This window comes from Anomaloglossus baeobatrachus, chromosome 11 (assembly GCF_048569485.1).
Source record: "Anomaloglossus baeobatrachus isolate aAnoBae1 chromosome 11, aAnoBae1.hap1, whole genome shotgun sequence".
Taxonomy (NCBI): domain Eukaryota; kingdom Metazoa; phylum Chordata; class Amphibia; order Anura; family Aromobatidae; genus Anomaloglossus; species Anomaloglossus baeobatrachus.
This window is the reverse complement of record NC_134363.1, coordinates 126640342-126662238: the sequence shown is the minus strand read 5'-3', so window position 1 is coordinate 126662238 and position 21897 is coordinate 126640342. Positions and strand designations below refer to the sequence as shown.

The following is a 21897-nucleotide window of genomic DNA, read 5'->3' as shown; positions in this document are numbered from 1 at the left end:
ACTTACAGGCATAATTCACAACAGAAGGTATTTAGAAAGTCTTGTGTCTCAGCTTTACATCGATGTGGCCACTATGCTTTGTGGTGGACCACCTCTTTAAGGCACAAAGATTCTTGTTAGCCTGAGAAAAAAAAAAACACCTGTAAAGAGCAGCCTACTCCTCCTCCAGAGGACTCTTGTGTACCCATGCATGACATGGTCGTCTATTCATTTGAATACGCTCCATGCAATACCACACTTCTCCTGCGGGATCGCTGCATGAGAATGGTCCAGCTGCCGATTATTTTTCAAAGTGTTGGCAGCTGATCACAGGGAGTTTTAGCTGCTGATCACCATCAGGCTTTCATATACTGAACATCCTGTTTAGGCAAGACGCTGCTGATAATCTCAAAAGATTGAGGTGCCCAATCTCTTACCTGTGTACTTTTATTGATCTATTTTTCTTAGCACAATGAAAATGGCTACCATGACAGGTCCGACAGAGAGTCGCTCAGCTCTTGCATTACCTGATTTTTTTTTTACTGGCGGTTTGGTTTCTAGTAGCTTAAAATGATCTTATTGTTGTATTAGAAATTAGCTCTTTTTTTAAATCTTCTTGTTGGCTTTGTGCTGATACATGGCCACCTGTCTGAACAAGCTTACAGAGAAAGTGCATTAGGCTATGATGAGACAGGGGTGGAATTCAGATCACCATCAACTGCTACAAACAATGCAGTTAAAGAAGACCAACCACCAGGATTTTCCTAATCAGTGGAACCTTGGTTAACAAGAACAATCCGTTCTGGGACTGTGCTTGTTAACCAAGTTACTCATCTAGCAAAGCAAGATTTCCCATCATCATTGCAATGCAGACAATTCGTTCCACAACTTGTTAAATGTCCCATCCTGGTCCCCTACTGTGCCATTCCACACACACAAACACGTATAAACACACGCACACACACATATTATGCTCACCTTACCTTCCGTTCTATCGCCAGCCTCCTGGTTCTTGCAGTTCACCGTTACAGGAAGGGTATCGGATAACCATTGCGACCGATGCCGGAACTTCTGCTGTCAGAGTGCTGACGTCAAAGGCAGGAGCCGCTTGCCTCTGATTGGTCAACACGCTGCCTTTGAGTAGCGGCTGACAGCGGAAGTTCCTCCCTCGTCGCGATGGTTACCGATACACATCCTGTAGCAGTGAACTACAAGAACCATGAGGCTGGCGATGGAACGGAAGGTAAGGTGAGCATAATTTGTGTGTGTTTGTGTGTGTTTGTGTGGACTGTAAGAGCGGGTCAGAGCGCGGTGGATGTACGGAACCGAAAGTGTGTGCGGTGAGTATTTTGCTCGTACGGCAAAGCTTGCTCGTAAAGTGCGTTACAAATTTACAGCAAGCTTTGCTTGTTTAGGTTGCTTTCACACTACGTTTTTTTAGCATGCGTTATGAACATTTTTTTGCTGCAAAAGCGGATCCTGTTTTTGCAAAGAAAAACGCATGTGTTATTTTGCAGGATCCTGTCACTTTAAGTTTATGGGCGGGCATTGGAGTCATGTGATCAGGAGTGAGAGGAACTGAATGTGAAAGACTGGGAGCCGACATCTGACAGCTGCGGAGGCTCGTAACCAAGGTAAACATCGGGTAACTTGCTTGGATACCCAATATTTACATTGGTTACGAGCATCTGCAGCTGCTAGGAGCCGGCTCCCTGCACATGTAACCAAGGTAAACATCGGGTAACTTGCTTGAATACCCGATTTTTACATTACAGCGCTGCCTGCTCCCTGCACACGTAACCAAGATAAACATTGGGTAACTAAGCCCGCGGTTACCCGATATTTACCTTGGTTACGAGCGTCCTCCGCTCTCAGGCAGGGGAGAGAGGAGAGAGAGGGAGGGGGAGAGAGGGAGGGGGAGAGAGAGACTGATCACGCGAGGCTGGTTTCTGGGCATGCTCAGTAGAGCAAGCAGGGTCCTGTCTATCAGCATGCCAGCGTTCACATGCGTTTGCGTGCTGTTTAGTCAGGATCCAGGAATTTGCAGTATTTGGACGCAGCTCAAAAACGCTACAAGTAGCGTTTTTGAAAAAAGTTAAAAAACTGCAAGTCGCTGGATCCTCACTATAACGCACGCAAATGCATGTGATCGCATGTTGACGCGAGTCCATTGCAAATGCATTGAAATGAAAACGCATTTGCACTTGATCCGTTTTTGCGTTAAAAAAACTTTCATGACGCATGTTAAAAAAACGTAGTGTGAAAGCAGCCTAAGCGGAATACTCACTAACTGAGTTACACGTTAACCGAGGTTCCACTGTATAAACTAAAGCCAGTGCTATACTGGCGCTATCATGCCAATTCTATACATACCTTTAGTTGTGAGATCGGATGTATAGTTTCTGAAATACAGGCAAGTAAAGTTTGTGAAATGCACTGTTATTTGATTGATAGGTGCAACGAAATATCTAATAGGTGGGTCGAGTTTTGCTAGTTATTCTGCCCGTCTGCCTGCCTGTCCTTCCTCCCTCCTTCCTCTTACTCTAATTACAGTGACAGGGGAGGAAGGACAGACAGGCAGACAGAGGCGGGAATAATTAGCAAAACTCGACCCACCTATTAGATATTCTGTTGCACCTATCATCAAATAACAATACATACAAACTTTACTTGCCTGTATTTCAGAAACTATACATCCGATCTCACAACTAAAGGTATGTATAGAATCAGCATGATAGCCCCAATATAGCACTGGCTTTAGTGTGTATAGGAAAATCCTGGTGGTTGGTCCTCTTTAAGGTAGAGTCACTGGTCAGAAGTTTTGGAGCACCGATTGAGAAATATATAGAAAAAAAACAGCAAGAAGTTAAGAATATAGATAATATAGCCCTTTAAAAGGATAGTCCCATGTCCAAGACCCTATCCAAATATGCAGTAAGTGTAATAATAATTATAATATCAGCAAATACCTCCAATTAGTTCTAGTTTAGTTCTCCTGATTAGCTATGTCGCTTACTGTACGCAGGGCATTGCAGCTTAGGTATTCATGGTTACAACAACTCATATAATGACAGTTAGTTGCTTATGGTTATAGCCATGGATACCTAAGGTACTGTAATGCCCTGCACATGAGGTAAGAGGCATAAATCAGTAGAACTATACTACATTTCTAATTGGAGATATTTACTAATGTTATTATTATTACACCTACTACATATTGGGATAGGATCTTTGAGCATTAAGTAGTAGTGTATATATGAAATGACAATGTATCTTTGTCCTGTGTTATCTGCTGCCTTATACAGTCATGGCTGAAAGTTGGCAACCCTTGAAATTGTTCCAGAAAATGAAATATTTCTCCCAGAAAGCTATTGCAATTACACATGTTTTTATACACGTTTATTTACCTTGTGTGTATTGGAACAAGACAAAAAACTGAGGAAAAAAATGCAAACTGGACATAATTTCACACAAAACCTCAAAAATGGGCCTGAGAAAATTGTTGGCACCTTTTCAAAATTTTGTCGGTAAACAACTTTGTTTCAAGCGTGTGATGTTCATTCAAACTCACCTATGGCAAGTAATAGGTGTGGGCAATATGAAAATCACACCTGAAACCAGATAAAAAGGGGAGAAGTTTACTCAATCTGTGCATTGTATGTTTGGTGTACCACACTGAGTATGGAGGACAGAAACAGGAGAAGAGGACTGTTGAAATATAACAACAATCTCAAAGTTACAAGTCCATCTCCAGAGATCTTGATGTTTCTTTGTTCATGTTGTGCAACATAATCAAGAAGTTTGCAGCTCACGGCAGTGTAGCTAATCTCCCTGGACGTGGACCGCAGAGAAAAATTGCTGAAAGGTTGCAACGCAGGATAGTCTGGATGGTGGATAAGCCACCCCAATCAAATTGCAAAGAAATTCAAGCTGCATCAGGGTCAGTACGAGGTATCTGTTAACATTTGAATGAAATTAAACGCTATGGAGGAGTCCCAGGAGGACCTCACTGCTGACACAGAGACAGGAAAAAGCTAGACTGCAGTTTGCCAAACTGTAAATGAGGAAGCCAAAATCCTTCAGGAAAAGTGTCTTGTGGACAGATGAGACCAAGATAAAGCTTTATGGTAAAGGACATCATTCTACTGTTTACCGAAAACAGAATGAGGCCTACAAAGAAAAGAATACCGGACCTACAGCAGTCAGATATGGTGGAGGGTCAGAGATGTTTTGGCGTTGTTTTGCTGCCTCTGAAAAATACCAAAGGATTTTGGGTTGTAGTGTAGTACCCAGTGTCAGAAAGCTGGGTTTGCGTCGTAGGTCATGGGTCTTCCAGCAGGACAAAGACCCCAAACATACAATACTTCAAGAAGACCCAGAAATGAATGGAAACAAAGCGCTGGAGAGGTCGGAAGTGGCAGCAATGAGTCCAGATCTAAATCCCAGTGAACAGCCACAGCCGACCCGGAAGTAGCTGCAGCGGGGGTGGAAACACAGCAGAGCTGAAGAGTTCAGCACCATGGACAGCAGGAGCGGAGACAGGTGAGTTTATCGCCATGTGCAATCACGGATGGCATGATCACGTCTCACGGATTGCCCATGGACAACTCACATGTGCCGTTAATCACGGCACACGAAGGGACATATGTGTTTTTAACATGTTAGTGAAAAACGTCTATGTTTTTCACTGATGTGTGAAACAGGCCTAACTGCAATAATTTTCTGGGGGAAGTACTTAATTTTCTGGAAGAATTTTATGGGTGCCAACACTTTCAGCCATGACTGTTTCCACCAATAATTGATGGAATGTACCATGTAATCAATTTTACTTTGCAGCCTGTCCAGTGGGGACATTTGGAGTCCAGTGCCTGGAAAAATGTGAATGTCGATACGGAAATTCCTGCCACCATATTACTGGTGCCTGCGACTGCCCCACAGGATGGAGAGGAAAGCATTGTGATAAGCGTAAGTTCTGCCATCTGAGGTACCAGATGAATACTGCCCAAAATAAATAATGTAAAAAAGATGTTTGGTTTTGAGTGGAGCACAGATTTTACGGTCACTGTACCCTGGGAGGAGGACTCTCCCCTGTCCGGTGGGCCCCTTCAGTTCAGTAATGCTCTTTGTATGGCCTGTGTACAGAAATATAGTTTCATAGTTTTTAAGGTTGAAGGGAGACTCTAAGTCCATCTAGTTCAACCCGTAGCCTAACATGTTGATCCAGAGGAAGGCAAAAAAACCCCAATGTGTCAAACAGCTCCAATGGGGAAAAAAATTCCTTCCTGACTCCACATCCGGCAATCAGACTGGTTCCCTGGATCAATACCCTGTCATAAAATCTAATATACATAACTGGTAATATATTTTTCAAGAAAGGCATCCAGGCTCTGCTTAAATGTTAGTAGTGAATCACTCATTACAACATCATGCGGCAGAGAGCTCCACAGTCTCACTGCTCGTACAGTAAAGAATCCTCGTCTGTGATTATGATTAAACATTCTTTCCTCAAGACGTAGCGGATGCCCCCGTGTTCCAGTCGCAGGCCTAGGTGTAAAAAGATCTTTGGAAAGGTCTCTGTACTGTCCCCTCATATATTTATACATTGTGATTAGATCCCCCCTAAGCCTTTGTTTTTCCAAACTAACTAACCCCAAGTTTAATAACCTGTCTTGGTATTGCAGCCCACCCATTCCTCTAATAATCTTGGTCGCTCTTCTATCTACCTGTAAGATTATGCTATTTATAACCTTCTATACTTTTGCTAACAAGAAAAGCATCCATTCCTCTCTTAAATTTATTCAGTGAGTTGGCCATCACCACTTCCTCAGGAAGAGAGTTCCAGAGCCTCACTGCTCTTAGGCTATGTGCGCACTTACCGGATTTTGCCGCGGATTTTCCGCGGATTTGCTGCATGTTTCGCTGCAGAAAATGTTCATAACATCTCTGCAGTGAATCACCAGCAAAACCTATGGGCAAAAAAAATCCTGTGCGCACTGGGCGGAATTTGACAGCTGCATGTTTTGCTGCGGGAATCCCACAGCAAAAACAATTGCATGTCAATTCTTTTCCGCACATCGCTGCGGGATTTCACTCCATTGACTCCAATGTTAATCGTGAAATCCCGCAGGGAATAACGCAGGCAGCAAAATCTGTGCGGATCACTGCGTTTTCCTGCGTTATTCTCTGCGGTATTTCGCGGTTTACCTCCGGTAATGTGCATCGCTTGTCTGCGGTTTTGCAGGGAAGTGATGTCATTACAGGAAGAGGAAGCCGTGCAGAGAGTAAACACACACATATCACACACACAGACACATCACAGACATCACACACAGAGATCACAGACACATAGAACACACATAGAAAGAAAACGGAAGTATAGAAAAAAAAGAACGTGGGCTCCGCTGTATATTTACCGTCCAGCCGAGGTAAGCACACAGCGGCGGCCCGGTATTCTCAGGCTGGGGAGGGAGAGGGGCAGGGTTAATGTCCCCCGCCTCACTCCCCCTCCGGCAGCCGAGAATATCAGCCGCAGCTGCCCCGGGACTGTCGCATGCATTATGCGGCACTACCGGAGTGTCCCCGGCTCTTCCTGCCGCCATGTAGCAGTGGTAGAAGGGTAATACAAGGGGTTAATGGTGGTGGATCACCGCCATTAACTCCAGGCTTGATCATGGCAGCCTCGTTCTTGACAAAAGAGGTGCTGGGCGTTGTGGTTCACCAAACCGGAGTGTCACTATCACTACTATTTTCCTCGTGGTTACCCTCCTGCCATAACGGTAACCTCAATGGCCGCCCAGACATGTGGCTAGAGACTCTTTTACCTTAATAATGAATTGAAATGCAAGTATATGGTGACTTATTTATATCTTAGAGTACTCAATAATTGAGGTTGCTGCTATTCAAACCATTTGGGTTTGGGCTTGTATTAGTGATCTGTACTATGGTTATATGAATGCACGAGCACTTTATGTACATTGTGAGTGTTAACCTGGGGGGTTTTTCATATGAATTTCTGACAACCATTTATATACAATTTGGATCCACAACGCACCAGTTTGGTTCTGCATGTTTTTATGGGGTAGGGGTTTTTAATCTTCTGTGATCACCAGCACTGTATGTATTGTTACTTGTTTGAAATATGAATTATGATGTTCAGATGAAATTAAAAATAATTGGTTATTTATATAAAGTGTCTGATATATTATTGTGACCCTTCTTGGGAACAGCACTCTCCTCTTATTGGGGTATATTGATCATGGCAGCGTCTATGTGACAGCTGACATGATCAACCCGTAAGTAAAGTGAAAAAACACAGACACCGAAAAATCCTTTATTTTAAATAAAATAAACAAGCCTCGTTCACCATTTTATTAACCCCTCCCGCACCAAAGCTCCGGCGTAATCCACAGCTCCAGCATAATCCACAGCTCCGGCGTCCTGCGCTGCTTACATCCAGCCGCGACTGTCACAGACACAGCGCTGAATGAAAGCAGCAGACAGCAGAGGTAATTACCGGTCATTTCCCACGGCTGGTAATGTGAACTCACTGCCGACCGTGGGAAATGTAGCGATCTGTCCTCTGTCTATCTATCTATCCCTCTATCTGTCTGTCTATCTATCTATCCCTCTATCTATTCTTCTGTCTATCTATCTACTATCTCAGAATTAAATGACTTTTTTTTTTTCCAATGTGCTTTATTGCATTGAATGCAATAAAGCACATCCCAACCCGCACGCGGCAAAACCGCGGCAATACCGTGAACAATACCGCGGTGAAACCGCAGCAAACCGCGGCAAACCGCATGCGGTTTTCGGGTGCGGTTTGCCGCGGTTTTTTACCGCGGGTGCGGTAATCTTTGAGAGCATGCGGAATTTTCTCAAGAAAATTCCATTTCCCAGTGCGCACATTGCCTTACCGTGAAGAACCCTCTTCTATGCTGATGTAGGAATTTTCTTTCCTTCAATCAAAGAGAATGCCCCCTTGTTCTTGTCATAGTCCTTGGTACAAACAGATCATGGGAGAGATCTCTGTACTGCCCTCTGATATATTTGTACATGTTTATTAGGTCTCCCCTAAGTCTTCTCTTTTCTAGAGTAAATAGACCTAATTTTGATAACCTTTCCGTATATTGTAATGCACCCACTCCATTTATTATTTTAGTAGCCCGCCTCTGAACCCTTTCAAGTTCAGTAATGTCTTTCTTGAGCACCGGCGCCCAAAATTGCACACAATACTCCAAGTGTGGTCTGACGAGTGATTTGTACAGAGGGAGAATGATGTTTTCATCTCGTGCCCCCAGACCTCTTCTAATGCATCCCATCACCCTATTTGCTTTGGTGGCTGCTGCCTGACACTGGGCACTCCAGTTTAGATTCTTATTGACTAAGATGCCTAAGTCTTTTTCCATTTCTGATTTCCCCAGCAGTTTCCCATTTAGTAAGTAATCATAGCATCTGTTTCTCCTTCCCATGTGCATAACCTTACACTTATCTGTGTTAAACCTCATTTGCCATTTTTCAGCCCAATTCTCCAATTTACTCAAATCCATCTGTAGTTGCAAACTGTCCTCCTTTGTGTTAACTACCTTACATAGTTTTGTATCATCTGCAAATACTGATATTTTACTCTGTCAACCATCCACCAGATCATTAATAAATATATTAAATAGTAGGGGGCCCAATACAGACCCCTGCGGCACCCCACTAGTAACCCGGGCCCAATCTGAGTATGCGCCATTAATAACCACTCTTTGTTTTCTACCACTAAGCCAGCTACCTACCCATCTACACACATTTTCCCCGAGCCCAAGCTTTCTCATTTTACTTATCAGTCTTTTATGTGGGACAGTGTCAAATGCTTTACCGAAGTCGAGATAAATGACATCCAATCAGTGGCGTAACTACCGCGGTCGCAGTGGTCGCGATCGCGACCGGGCCCAGGAGGTTAGGGGCCCGGCGGCCGCCAGGCAGATCAGCAGCCAGCTCCTGTCAGTGTGAGAGGAGCTGCGCTGATCTGTCACAGACCTCGCGACCGCTATTTGACCCGCTGCCGCCGCCGACAACGGGCCCATCTGCCTGATATCAGCGGCGGCACCGGGGCCCCCTACCTGGTGTCAGCGGCTGCGGCGTCTCCCCCGTCACCGCGCACAGTAATGATGAAGCATAGTGCGGCCGGTGCCGCGCTATGCATCACCATTCTCCCCCTGTGCGATGACGTCACTCCCGAGCGACTGCTGTGCTGAGTGCACAGAGTGCAGGACAGGAGGACGCCGACCGCAGCACCGGGAGAACGAGCAGCGGGGAGGACAGCAGCGGTGGAAGGAAGAGAGAAGGTGAGTACTTGGGGTTTTTTTTAATATAAGTGAGTAAACGGTGGCCAGAGGCTTGGGAAGGCAGTTCTGGGGAAGCTGCATTATTGTACATGGAAGCCTAGAGAGGCTGCTTTATACATGGAGGTCTGAGGAGGCTGCATTATATGTGGAGGTCTGGGGTAGCTGCATTATTATACATAGAGGCCTGGAGAGGCTGCTTTATACATGGAGGTCTGAGGAGGCTGCATTATATATGGAGGCCTGGAGAGGCTGCTTTATACATGGAGGTCTGAGGAGGCTGCATTATATATGGAGGCCTAGTGAGGCTGCTTTATACATGGAGGCCTGTAGAGGCTGCTTTTTACATGGAGGTCTGGGGTGGCTGCATTATTATACATGGAGGCCTGGAGATACTGCATTATACATGGAGGCCTGAGGAGGCTGGGTGCATTGTTATACATGGAGGCCTGGAGAGGCTGGCTGCTATATTATACATGGAGGCCTGAGGAGGCTGGGTGCATTGTTATACATGGAGGTGGTCTGGAGAGATTGGGTGCTATATTATACATGGAGGCCTGAGGAGGCTGGGTGCATTGTTATACATGGAGGCCTGGAGAAGCTGGCTGCTATATTATACATGGAGGCCTGAGGAGGCTGGGTGCATTGTTATACATGGAGGTGGTCTGGAGAGACTGGGTGCTATATTATACATGGAGGCCTGAGGAGGCTGGGTGCATTGTTATACATGGAGGTGGTCTGGAGAGACTGGGTGCTATATTATACATGGAGGCCTGAGGAGGCTGGCTGCATTGTTATACATGGAGGCCTGGAGAAGCTGGCTGCTACATTATACATGGAGGCCTGAGGAGGCTGGCTGCATTATTATACATGGAGGCCTGGAGAGGCTGGCTACATTATTATATATGGAGGTCTGGGAGGGCTGCATAATACAAAATGAAGGACACCTTATACATGGAATATAGGAGTGCCTTATGCATGGAGGAGTATGGGGCTGCATAATGCAATATGAAGTTTTACGGGGTTGCGTTATAATACATATAGGACTATGGGGGCTACATTATAATATATGAAGGACTATGGAGGCTACCTTATACATGGACTATGGGGGTGCATTATAAAACATTGGGGACTATGTGGTGCAGTGTAATATATGGAGAACTATAGGGTGAATTATAATATATGGAGAACTATGAGAAATTCATTATAATAATTGGAGGGCTACTTTATACAAGGAGGACTATAGGGCTGCATTATAATATATGGAGGCCTATGTGGTGCAGTATAATACATGGAGAACTATGGGGTGAAATATAATACATAGAGAACTATGAGAAATTCAAGATAATAATTGAAGGGCTACTTTATACATGGAGGATTATGGGGGTGCATTATAATATATGGAGGATTATGTGGTGCAGTATTATATATTGAGTACTATGGGGTGAATTATAATGCATGGAGAACTATGGGAAATGCATTATAATACATGGAGGACTATGGAAGTGTATTCTAATATATGAAGGGTTATGTGGGACCCTTTATACTATTTGGAAGGCTATGTGGGTGCCATTATTGTATTTGGAGAACTATATACAAGGGGGGACAAAGATACAAGCAGGGGATGGGAACGTTTTGTGCTGAGGGAAAAAGGCTCTTTCCCTCAGCACCCAGCTTTCCCATGCTCTGCTATACATCATGTTTCAGCACCCAGCTTTCCCATGCTCTGCTATACATCTTCTCTCAGCACCCAGCTTTCCCATGCTCTGCTATACATCTTCTCTCAGCACCCAGCTTTCCCATGCTCTGCTATACATCATGTCTCAGCACCCAGCTTTCCCATGCTCTGATATGGGAAAGCTGGGTGCTGAGGGAAAGATGTATAGCAGAGCATGGGGAAGCTGGGTGCCGAGGACAAGATGGATATCAGAAAATAGGAAAGCTGGGAGCTGATAGAGGGATTTCAGATCATGGGAAATCAGGGTGCTGTGGGTAAGAGCCAAGTGTCAACATCATTATCCTGTACCCCGAGTGTCAGTGTCATTATCCTGTACCCTAAATGTCGATGTACATAGAGGGGGGGCCCAGGTCTGAACTTTGCACCGGGGCCCATCAAACTCTAGTTACGCCCTTGCATTCAATGATTCTCCTCGGTCCATGTGAGAGCTTACATCCTCATAGAAGCTGATCAGGTTAGTTTGACAGGAGCGATCCTTCATAAATCCATGTTGATATGGAGTTAAACAGTTATTAACATTGAGACATTCCATAATAGTATCCCTTAAAAACCTTCAAACATTTTACCCACAACAGATGTTAAGCTTACCAGCCTATAGTTTTCAGGTTCCCTTTTACACCCTTTTTTGAATATTGGTACCACATTTGCTAGCCGCCAATCCAGTGGAACAGACCCAGTTTCTTTAGAGTCTTTAAATATAAGGAATAGAGGCCTGTCTATCACATTACTTAACTCCCTTAATACCCGAGGGTGAATGCCATCAGGGCCTGGTGATTTGTCAATTTTAATGTTACTAAGTCGGTTCTGCACTTCTTCCTGGGTTAGGCAGGTCATACTTAATGAAGCGTTTACATTATCACTCTGCATTTCCCGTGGCATATGCTTTTCCTGTGTGAACACAGTTGAGAAAAAAGTATTTAAAACATTTGCTTTTCCCACATCGCTTTCTATGATTTTACCCTCATTGTTCTTTAAATGGCCAACACCATCAATTTTAATCTTTTTTCTGTTTATATAATTAAAGAATAGTTTGGGATTGGTTTTGCTTTCCTTAGCAATGAGTCTCTCAGTTTCTACTTTTGCTAAATGTATTTGTTTTTTACACATTTTATTTTTTTCTCTATATCTTTTTAATGCTTCTTCGCTGCCTTCTTGTTTTAGCTTTGTATAAGCCTTTTTCTTATTATTCATTGCCCCTTTTACATCCTTATTTAGCCACATTGGTTTTCTCCTGTTCCTAGCCCTTTTATTTCCGTATGGTATGGCTCGCTCGCAGTGGGTGTTTAATACCGATTTAAAAATTTCCCACTTATTTTCTGTGCTCCCATTTTTGAGGACATTGTCCCAAAATGACTACTATATAACTACTATATTACTGCCTGCTAGTTTGTATGCAGTTAGCTCCAGAAATATTAGTACAGTGATTGAATCTTCATGAAACCGGAGTCCCAGCAAACCACATAGACCTATATAAATGACTCCCCAGAACTTCATAATAAATAGATGACCAAAAGTACAATATACAAATTTTATTGATCAAATTTCTTTACCTACACAATTAAGAATTTAATAAAAGCAGCCCATTAAAAACTAGAAAAAGCGATGTGGTCAATGGCGTGTCACACTATCAAATGTACTATATTAGTTAAATATGGTACAGTAAGAAAGGAGGTTATAATGCCTGCACATAAAATAAAAGCATGATAAATACAGGGACAAAAACCCCAAATTATAATGATAAACAATATAACACCAGCGCCTGATAAAGCTTTGGGCGAAACACGCATCAGGGCACTGGGCTATGTGCTCTAAATTGTTGTCACATTGATTACGGCGCAATCTGGTGGCTATTTTTGTCCTTGCACTATTGCCCTTTGTTAGACCTGTGGAATGGTTCAGTTTTGACAAGTAATATTACTTTTTGGATCAGATTGCCTCTGTTTGGTGTATTTGTCTTTATTTGAATGGTGTTAGATTGTTTATCCTTATAATTTCCACAGATGGTAGGAGCAGGGTCACTGCTGTCACTGCTTCAATGCTGAAGTGGGTGGGCAGGGGGTGGAACTTGTGCAGATTACTGACCTCCAAAGAGTGTGTGGTGGGTGGGCAGGGGGTGGAACTTGTGCAGATTACTGACCTCCAAAGAGTGTGTGGTGGGCGAGCAGGGGGTGGAACTTGTGCAGATTACTGACCTCCAAAGAGTGTGTGGTGGGTGGGCAGGGGGTGGAACTTGTGCAGGTTACTGACCTCCAAAGAGTGTGTAGTGGGCGGACAGAGGGTGGAACTTGTGCAGATTACTGACCTCCAAAGAGTGTGTAGTGGGTGGGCAGGGGGTAGAACTTGTGCAGGTTACTGACCTCCAAAGAGTGTGTAGTGGGCGGACAGGGGGTGGAACTTGTGCAGATTACTGACCTCCAAAGAGTGTGTAGTGGGCGGGCAGGGGGTGGAACTTGTGCAGATTACTGACCTCCAAAGAGTGTGTAGTGGGCGGGCAGGGGGTGGAACTTGTGCAGATTACTGACCTCCAAAGAGTGTGTAGTGGGTGGGCAGGGGGTGGAACTTGTGCAGATTACTGACCTCCAAAGAGTGTGTAGTGGGTGGGCAGAGGGCAGTTCTGGGGCAAATTACTGACAGCCAATGAGTGTGTAGTGGGTGGGCAGGGGGTGGAGCCGGGGCAGATTACTTACAGCCAATCAATGTGCAGTGGGTGGGCGCTAGGTCAGATTGCTGACAGCCAATGAGTGTGCAGCAGGTGGGCATAGGACAGGACTGGACACTGAGGCAGTGCCATCTGTGGCTTTGAGGTTAGGTAAAGAGATGTCGAGTTTGGTAGAGCCTCAGGTAAACAAAGTGGGTGCAGGGCATTAAGTGAAATTCAGAAGGGACAAAAGGCAGAAACAAAAAACTAAATTTCTAGTGATGTTGTATTTTACAACACAGCACAGATTATCTTAAAAAAGTTTGTACATCTGGGTCGGACAACCTCTTTAGAGGGAACCTGTCACCAGGTTTTTCCCTTATGAGCTGCGGCCACCATCACCAGTGGGCTCTTATATACAACATTTTAGAATACTGTATATAAGAGCCCAGACCGCTCTGTAGAATGTAAAAAACACTTTTATAATATTCACCTAGAGAGCGGCTCAGTCAGATGGCCGTCGCTGCTCTTGGTCCGGCGCCTCCTCCATCTTGTGCAGTTGCCGTCCTCCCGCCCAGCCTCGTGTGCATGACGTGTCCTTCGTCATTCACAGAGAAGACTCCATTGCACTCCTGCGAAGGCGCACTTTGATCTCCCCGGCTGGGGGTAGATCAAAGTAGTGTAGTGCGCATGTGCGGGCGGTCTTTGACCTTTCTTTGCGCTTGTACATTACAGTACTTTGTTCTACCCTCAGCAGGGCAGATCAAAGTGCACGTGCGTAGGAGCACAATGGAGGCCTCTCTGTGAATAACGCAGGATGCATCATGCACGTGGGATTGGACAGGAGGACGGCGATCACACAAGATGGAGGAGGCGCCGGACGGGAGAGCAGTGACACCCATTGGACTGGACCGCCCCCTAGGTGAGTATTATAAAGGTGTTTTTTACGTTATACAGAGTGGCCTGGGCTCTTATATACAGTATTCTAGAATACTGTATATAAGGACTCAATAATGCTGGCCGCAGCTTATATGGGACAAACCTGGTGACAGGTTCCCTTTAAGCCCAAACTGATTATATTACTGTATATTGAATGTTTGGTAAATTGCTAAACACCAAAACTTATGTCACTGTTCAAATATTTCTGGACATGACTGTGTGTGTATATATATGTATTCACACAAACGCACTTATGCAAATGCTGCCCTTCTTGTACGAGAAAATATAGTAGCTATATTATAACACAAAGTGGAGCATTAGTAGGTTGCTATAATTTTTATTACTGTCCCATTTTGTGCAAGAATATAACTCCTATAATAATGCCCCTTTGATGAATGATATAACATTATTGTATGTACAGTCATGTGCAAAATAATAGCAGAATGTTTAAAACAACTGAGAAAAAGCTCAATCCTCATAATAGCATTTATTTCTATACACACAAAGTTATCGGAGCGCTGTACATTGAATTCCAAATGAAAACATGAACAAAACATACATTTTTAAACTGAAAATGAAGAAAAAGGAACAATAGGCTGTGTGAAAAAATAGTAGTCTGCATTTTCATTTACAAACTCGAATATGTTCATTTAATCCCTTAACGACGAATGACAGACATAGAACGTTATGATTGGGTGTCCGTTCCTACTGGGCCTGTCATGGATTAAAACTGTCACTGTGTGAAAACGCACAGTGACAGCTCAGTGCCGCTAGCATTCACTGACAGCTGACCGGCACGGGAAGAGGTGCAGGAACCGATTTCAGAAGTGCGTGCACTCCGATCGCTGTAATCAGAAAGTCAATCTGATGGGAGCTCAGCACACCTGACAGCCGAGCTCCAGTGGTAACAGCTAGCAACAGTGCCAGCAACACACCCGCTGATTAATGCTCCAAATGCCGCGATTGCAACATTTGGAAAATTGTCAAGAGATGCAAGGACCAATGATAGCGTCTTCTGCTTTCTTATCGCTGTGATTACATAGTGAGTGTAATCAGTGGCGTAACTAGAGTTTGATGGGCCCTGGTGCAAAATTTGGACCGGGGCCCCCCTCCACGTACACTGACATTTAGGGTACGGGAAAATGACACTGACACTCGGGGTACAGGATAATGACGCTGACACTTGGCTCTTACCCTCAGCACCCAGGTTTCCCATGATCTAAAATCCCTCTATCAGCTCCCAGCTTTCCCGTGTTCTGATATCCATCTTGTCCTCGGCACCCAGCTTTCCAATGCTCTGCTATACATCTTTCCCTCAGCACCCAGCTTTCCCATATCAGAGCATGGGAAAGCTGGGTGCTGAGAGAAGATGTACAGCAGAGCATGGGAAAGCTGGGTGCCGAGGGAAAGAGCCCTTTTCCCTCAGCACAAAACATTCCCATCCCATGCTTGTATCTTTCTCCCCCCTCATATATAGTTCTCCAAATACTATAATGGCCCCACATAGCCTTCCATATAGTATAAAGGGTCCCACATAACCCTTCATATATTAGAATGCAGCTCCATAGTCCTCCATGTATTATAATGCATTTCCTATAGTTCTCCATGTATTATAATTCACCCCATAGTCCTTCATATATTACAACTCACCCCATAGTTCACCATATATTATAGTGCACCACATAGTCCTCCATATATTATAATGCACCCCCATAGTCCTCTATGTATAAAGTAGCCCTCATAGCCCTCCAATTATTATAATGAATTTCCCATAATCCTCCATGTATTATAATTCACCCAATAGTACTCCATATATTATACTGTACCACATAGTCCTCCATGTTTTATAACGCACCCCTATAGTACATGTATAAGGTAGCCTCTATAGTCCTCCTTATATTATAATGTAGTCCCCATAGTCCTATATGTATTATAATGCAGCCCCATAAATTTTCATTTTGTATTATGCAGCCCCGTATTCATCCATGTATAATGCACCACTATATTCCATGTATAAGGTGTCCTTCATGTTTATTATGCAGCCCCATAGACCTCAGGTATAATGCAGCCCCATAGACCTCCATGTATCATGCAGCATCATAGACCTCCATGTATCATGCAGCCAGAACCCACAGGCCTCCATGTGTCATGCAGCCAGCCCCCCCTGGGCCTCCATGTGTCATACAGCCAGTCCCCCCAGGGCCTCCATGTGTCATGCAGCCAGCCCCCCCCAGGGCCTCCATGTATCATGCAGCCACCCTCCCCCGGGGCCTCCACGTCATGCAGCCAGGCCCCCTCAAGGCCTCCATGTGTCATGCAGCCAGCCCCCCCCCCCAAGGCCTCGATGAGTTATGCAGCCAACCCCCCCCCAAGGCTTCCATGTGTCATGGAGCCAATCCCCTCCACCAAGGCTTCCATGTGTCCTGCAGCCAGCCCCCCCACCAAGGTCTCCATGTGTCATGCAGCCAGCCTCCCCAGGGCCTCAATGTGTCATGCAGCCAGGCCCCCCCCACCAAGGCCTCCATGTGTCTTGCAGCCAGTTCCCCCCCACCAAGGCCTCCATGTGTCATGAAGCCAGGCCCCCCCAAGGCCTCCATGTGTCCTGCAGCCAGTCACCCCCCACCAAGGCCTCCATGTGTCCTGCAGCCAGCCGCCCCACCAAGGCCTCATGTGTCCTACAGCTGGCTTCCCCGTGTACTCACTGATTGATAAAAAAAAATAAAAAAACAAGTACTCACCTGTCTTCTCCTTCCACCACTGCTCTGTCCTCACCTCTACTTGTTTCACCGCTGCTCGTCCTCACCTCTGTCCTCGTTCCCCCGTGGCTTCGGTTGTTGTCCTCCCGTCCTGCGCTGCGCTCTGTGCACTCAGCACAACAGTCGCACAGGAGTGAAGTCACCGCGCGGGCGCGGGGGAAGAATGATGGTGCATAGAGCGGCACCGGCTGCTCTATGCAATATCATAGCAGTGTGAGATGACGGGGGCCCGATGCCGCCTCCACTAACACCAGGCAGGGGGGCCCGGTGTCAGCGACGGTACCGGGTCATATAGCGACCGCGTGGTCTGTGGCAGAACAGCACAGCACCTCTCACAGAAAGGAACTGGCTGCTGATCTGCCGGGCGGCTGCGGACCCCTAAGCTCCCGGGCCCGGTCGCAATGGCGACCGCTGCGACTTCGGTAGTTACGCCCCTGAGTGTAATCACATCATGTAATCATGTATCCAGTGCGTGGAAACAGCACCTCGGCTCCGATTCTCCTCATTCTGTCCGTGACGGTGTTGGAGATTGCAGCTGTGCTTTTGTCAGAAAAGTGCTATACTAAAAACTAAATCACCCATTTCTCCCAGTGTCACCCCAGTCTCCCTCTCACTTTTACCATTTCCTATGTCAGTATTTGTGAGTAGTATTTACACAACTCACAAGAGTTGGGAATATTTGGCTTTTGGGTGAAATTTATATAAAACGTGTGCGCTATAGTGATATTTTATCATGACTGTGAGGCATTTAAGTAGAAGCAGCAATGGGGATTTCCTCATCTCAAACAATTAATTGAAAAAAAAGCCAACACCAGTGCTGGGTATACACTCCCCAAAATGGTAGTATCTCAATAACTTGTCTTGTGGCCTTGAGCATCAATTACAGCTGCCAACGACACCTCCTGCTGGTCACAAGTGGAGTTATTGTCTGCGGAGGCATGCAAACCCACTCTTCTGGAAGGGCGGCCCTCAGGTCATTGAGCCTGGAGTTGTGACATTCATCATTCGGTTCTGAAGCACCTTGTTCACAATAAAATGGTCATCAGTGTGGGATGTGGCCAAAGGACGTCCACTTCTTCCTTTCTGTGACTCTTCCAGTCTCTCTGTATCTCTGTTGCAGCCTGCTGGTGACACTCTGTGACACTCTAAGCTCAGTGACCACTTCCGTCTGAGAACATCCTGCTTGAAGCCTCGCAATTGTGTGGTACTGCTGATCAATTGATAGGTGTCGTCTTGGACTCCTGATGTCCAAATGGGAACAGCACGATGAGGAGGACTGTTTAATACAATTCTAACTGAACCCCGAAATTTATTAGGCGATTTATATATCAAACACCTCTTGTGACTTTTGCCATTAGGCTGCTTGTCAGAGAACAGGAAATTGTACGAAAAGTCCCTGAAACATTGATCAGTTGGACGAGTGTAATCAAAAGTTTAGAGAAGGTCACATTAAAGGTTACAGCACATTTTAGGGTGATCCTGAAGTTTCACCAGAAAGCCAAATATCCCTAACTTGTTGTGAGCAGTGTGTATATATAATATACTGTATATACACAGTTATGACCAAAAGTGTTGGCACCCTTGAAGTTGTAACTAGAAAATGAAGTATTTCTCCAAGAAAATTATTGCAATTGTTTTGTCACACATATCCTTATTTCCTTTGTGTATATAGTAACCACATAAAAAACAAAAGGAAAAAGGCAACTTGGATATGACTTCACACAAAACCCCAAAGATTTGCAGGGCATAAATGTTGGTGCCGTTCCAAAATTATAGGTAAACAGCTTTGTTTTAAGCATGTTTTCCTAGTTTCAGCACACCTGAAACCAGATAGAAATGGTTAACTCAGTCTTTGCATTGTGTGTCACACTAAGTATGGACAACAGAAAATTCAGAAAAGAACTGTCTGAGGACTTGAGAACCAAGATTGTTGAAAAATCTCAAAAATCTCATGGTTACAAGTCTATTTCCTGAGATCTTGATGTTCATTTGTCCATGGTGCGCAACATAATCAAGATTACAACCCATAGCACTGAAGCTCATCTCCCTGGATATGGGCAGCAGAGTAAAATTGATGAAAGGTTGCAATGCTGGGACTTCTGATCATGCGCACTGAGCCTAAACCCGGTTTCTGAGGCAGGGACAATGGACACAAGTACAAGCATCACTATTGATGACGCTGGGCATTGAATAGTATGTTAAAACTCCCCTGTGGGTGTGCTAATATGCTAAGAAGACGGACTAGTCAGGGGAAATAATGCCCTTGCAACTAGTCCCTGAGCTCGTTAGCGTATCATAAAGGCTCTTTAAAAATACGTTTTCTAAAGATCTCTTTAGCTATGCTACTAGATACAGGGACAGTTAGGGAGGAAATAGAAATATCACTCAGGGACTGGTTCTGGGTTTATATTGCACCTAACAGGTTCCCTTTAAAGCTGAATAGGTCCCTAAAGGAACAGGTTTTGTAAATTTCTTGAAAAAAATCAGAAATTACTGCAAAACTTTTAACTCTTCAAACTTCCTAACTAAAAAAATCTATTTTTTGTAATTTAAAGGGAACCTGTCACCGGTTTTTCGGCCTATAAGCTGCGGCCACCACCACTGTGCTCTTATATACAGCATGTTAGAATGTTGTGTATAAGAGCCCAGACCTCTGTGTAGAATGTAAAAAGCACTTTATAATACTCACCTAAACGGTCGCTACAGTGGAGTTGGGTCAGATGGGCGTCTCCGTTGTCCGGTGCCAGCGCTGCCTCTTTTGGCCATCTTCGTCCTCCTTCTTCTGTAGCCGGGGTGCATGATGCGTCCTACGTCATCCACTCATCCACACACACCGGCATTAAGGTCCTGCACAGGCGCACTACAATACTTTGATATCCCCTGAGCAGGGCAGATAAAAGTATTGTAATGTGCCTGCATGGGACCGGCGAGTGTGTATGACGTAGACGCGTCATGCACACAGGCTTCAGAAGGAGGACGAAGATGGCCGAAAGAGGAGGCGCCGGTACCGGACAACGGAGACGCCCATATGGCCCAACCTCACGGCAGCGCGACCGTTTAGGTGAGTATTATAAAGTGCTTTTTACATTCTACACAACGGCCTGGGCTCTTATATACAGCATGTTAGAATGCAGTATATAAGAGCCCACTGGTGGTGGCCGCAACTTATAGGCCGAAAAACCGGTGACAGGTTCCCTTTAACTAGTTGAAAGGCATAAAAATGAAAACTTGGAAAATGTTCACATTTTTGTCAAATTTTCAGTATTTTTATAAACACAAATCATATCTACCTAAATTTACCACTAACATGAAGTACAATGTGTCATGAAAAAACAAACATTCTCAGAATCACTGGGACATGTTGAAGCGTTCCAGAGGTATAACCTCCTAAAGGGACTGTTGTGTAACCTTTATTTCTGATAACGGCTCTACATCTGTATGGCATGGAATCAACCAACATCTGACACCTGCGTACACATAGTTCAGGCCAAGCTGACCGGACTACATTCCACAGTTCTTATGCATTCTTAGGTTTTCTATAAAAAACCCCATCATTTTTGATGTCACTCCACACATTCTCAATACGATTGAGGTCAGGGATTGGGCTGGCCACTTCAAAACATGAATCTATTTGGTCTGGAGCCAGGATGGGGCCCACTCGCTGGTGTTTGGGGGTCGTTGTCCTGCTGAAATACCCATTTCAATAACCGTTTCAACACGTTTTTGTTTTAGCAATGGTACTTTACAAGGGTTTCTTGCTTCACGTTGGTGTCTTCTGATGGTTGCAGCACTCACAAGTAACTGAAGATCTTTTTTTGATCTCCCTGGAGAGATCATCGAATGCTTTTTTGCCATTCTTGTTCTATATTCTATTCGGATGGTAGTATTTCTATTTCTACCACGCGTTTCGGGTTTTCTTTGCCATTTCAAAGCATTGGAAATCTTTATAGCTGAGTAAGGAATTATTTTCTGCACGTCTTTATATGTTTTTCCTTCTCCAATCAATTTCTTGATCAAAGTTCTTCCTCCTTTGGTACAATGTCTGGAACAACCCATTTTACTCACTGAGCAAGGACTAACACCAGCAGGTACAGCATTTGCTGCTCTCCTTTAAATAATGGCCATAATTGACACCTTTTTTTCACAGAATGAATGATCTCACTAATTGAACTCTATACTGCTATTATTTTGTACACCCCCCATTTCATTAAATGTGTCAATTACACCCAATAAGCAGCATACATGTCATGACCGTTGATTCTATTGGTTGCCCATTACTTGCCTACACCTAGTCATTCATTTTTTTCCCATATTATATTTAATTACTAACTTTGGGAGAAAAGATCATGATGTTGGACTGCTATTATTTTGCACCTAAATTATAAATGAGCAGCATTATAGAACTCACATATTACTGCTCCTATGTACAAAGCTACAACTACTATAATACTGCCCCTATGTACAAGAATATAACTACTATAATACTGCTCCTATGTACAAGAATATAACTACTATAAT

At 44.6% G+C, this 21897-nt stretch overlaps 1 protein-coding gene across 1 annotated transcript in view; it reads left to right on the top strand.

Moving 5' to 3' along the window:
* MEGF6 (multiple EGF like domains 6) overlaps positions 1-21897 on the top strand; it is a 635985-nt gene that overhangs the window by 586845 nt on the left and 27243 nt on the right. The window contains exon 28 of the mRNA XM_075328936.1: positions 4816-4944. Coding sequence (XP_075185051.1) covers positions 4816-4944 — 129 coding nt within the window. The remainder of the gene's footprint in view (positions 1-4815; positions 4945-21897) is intronic.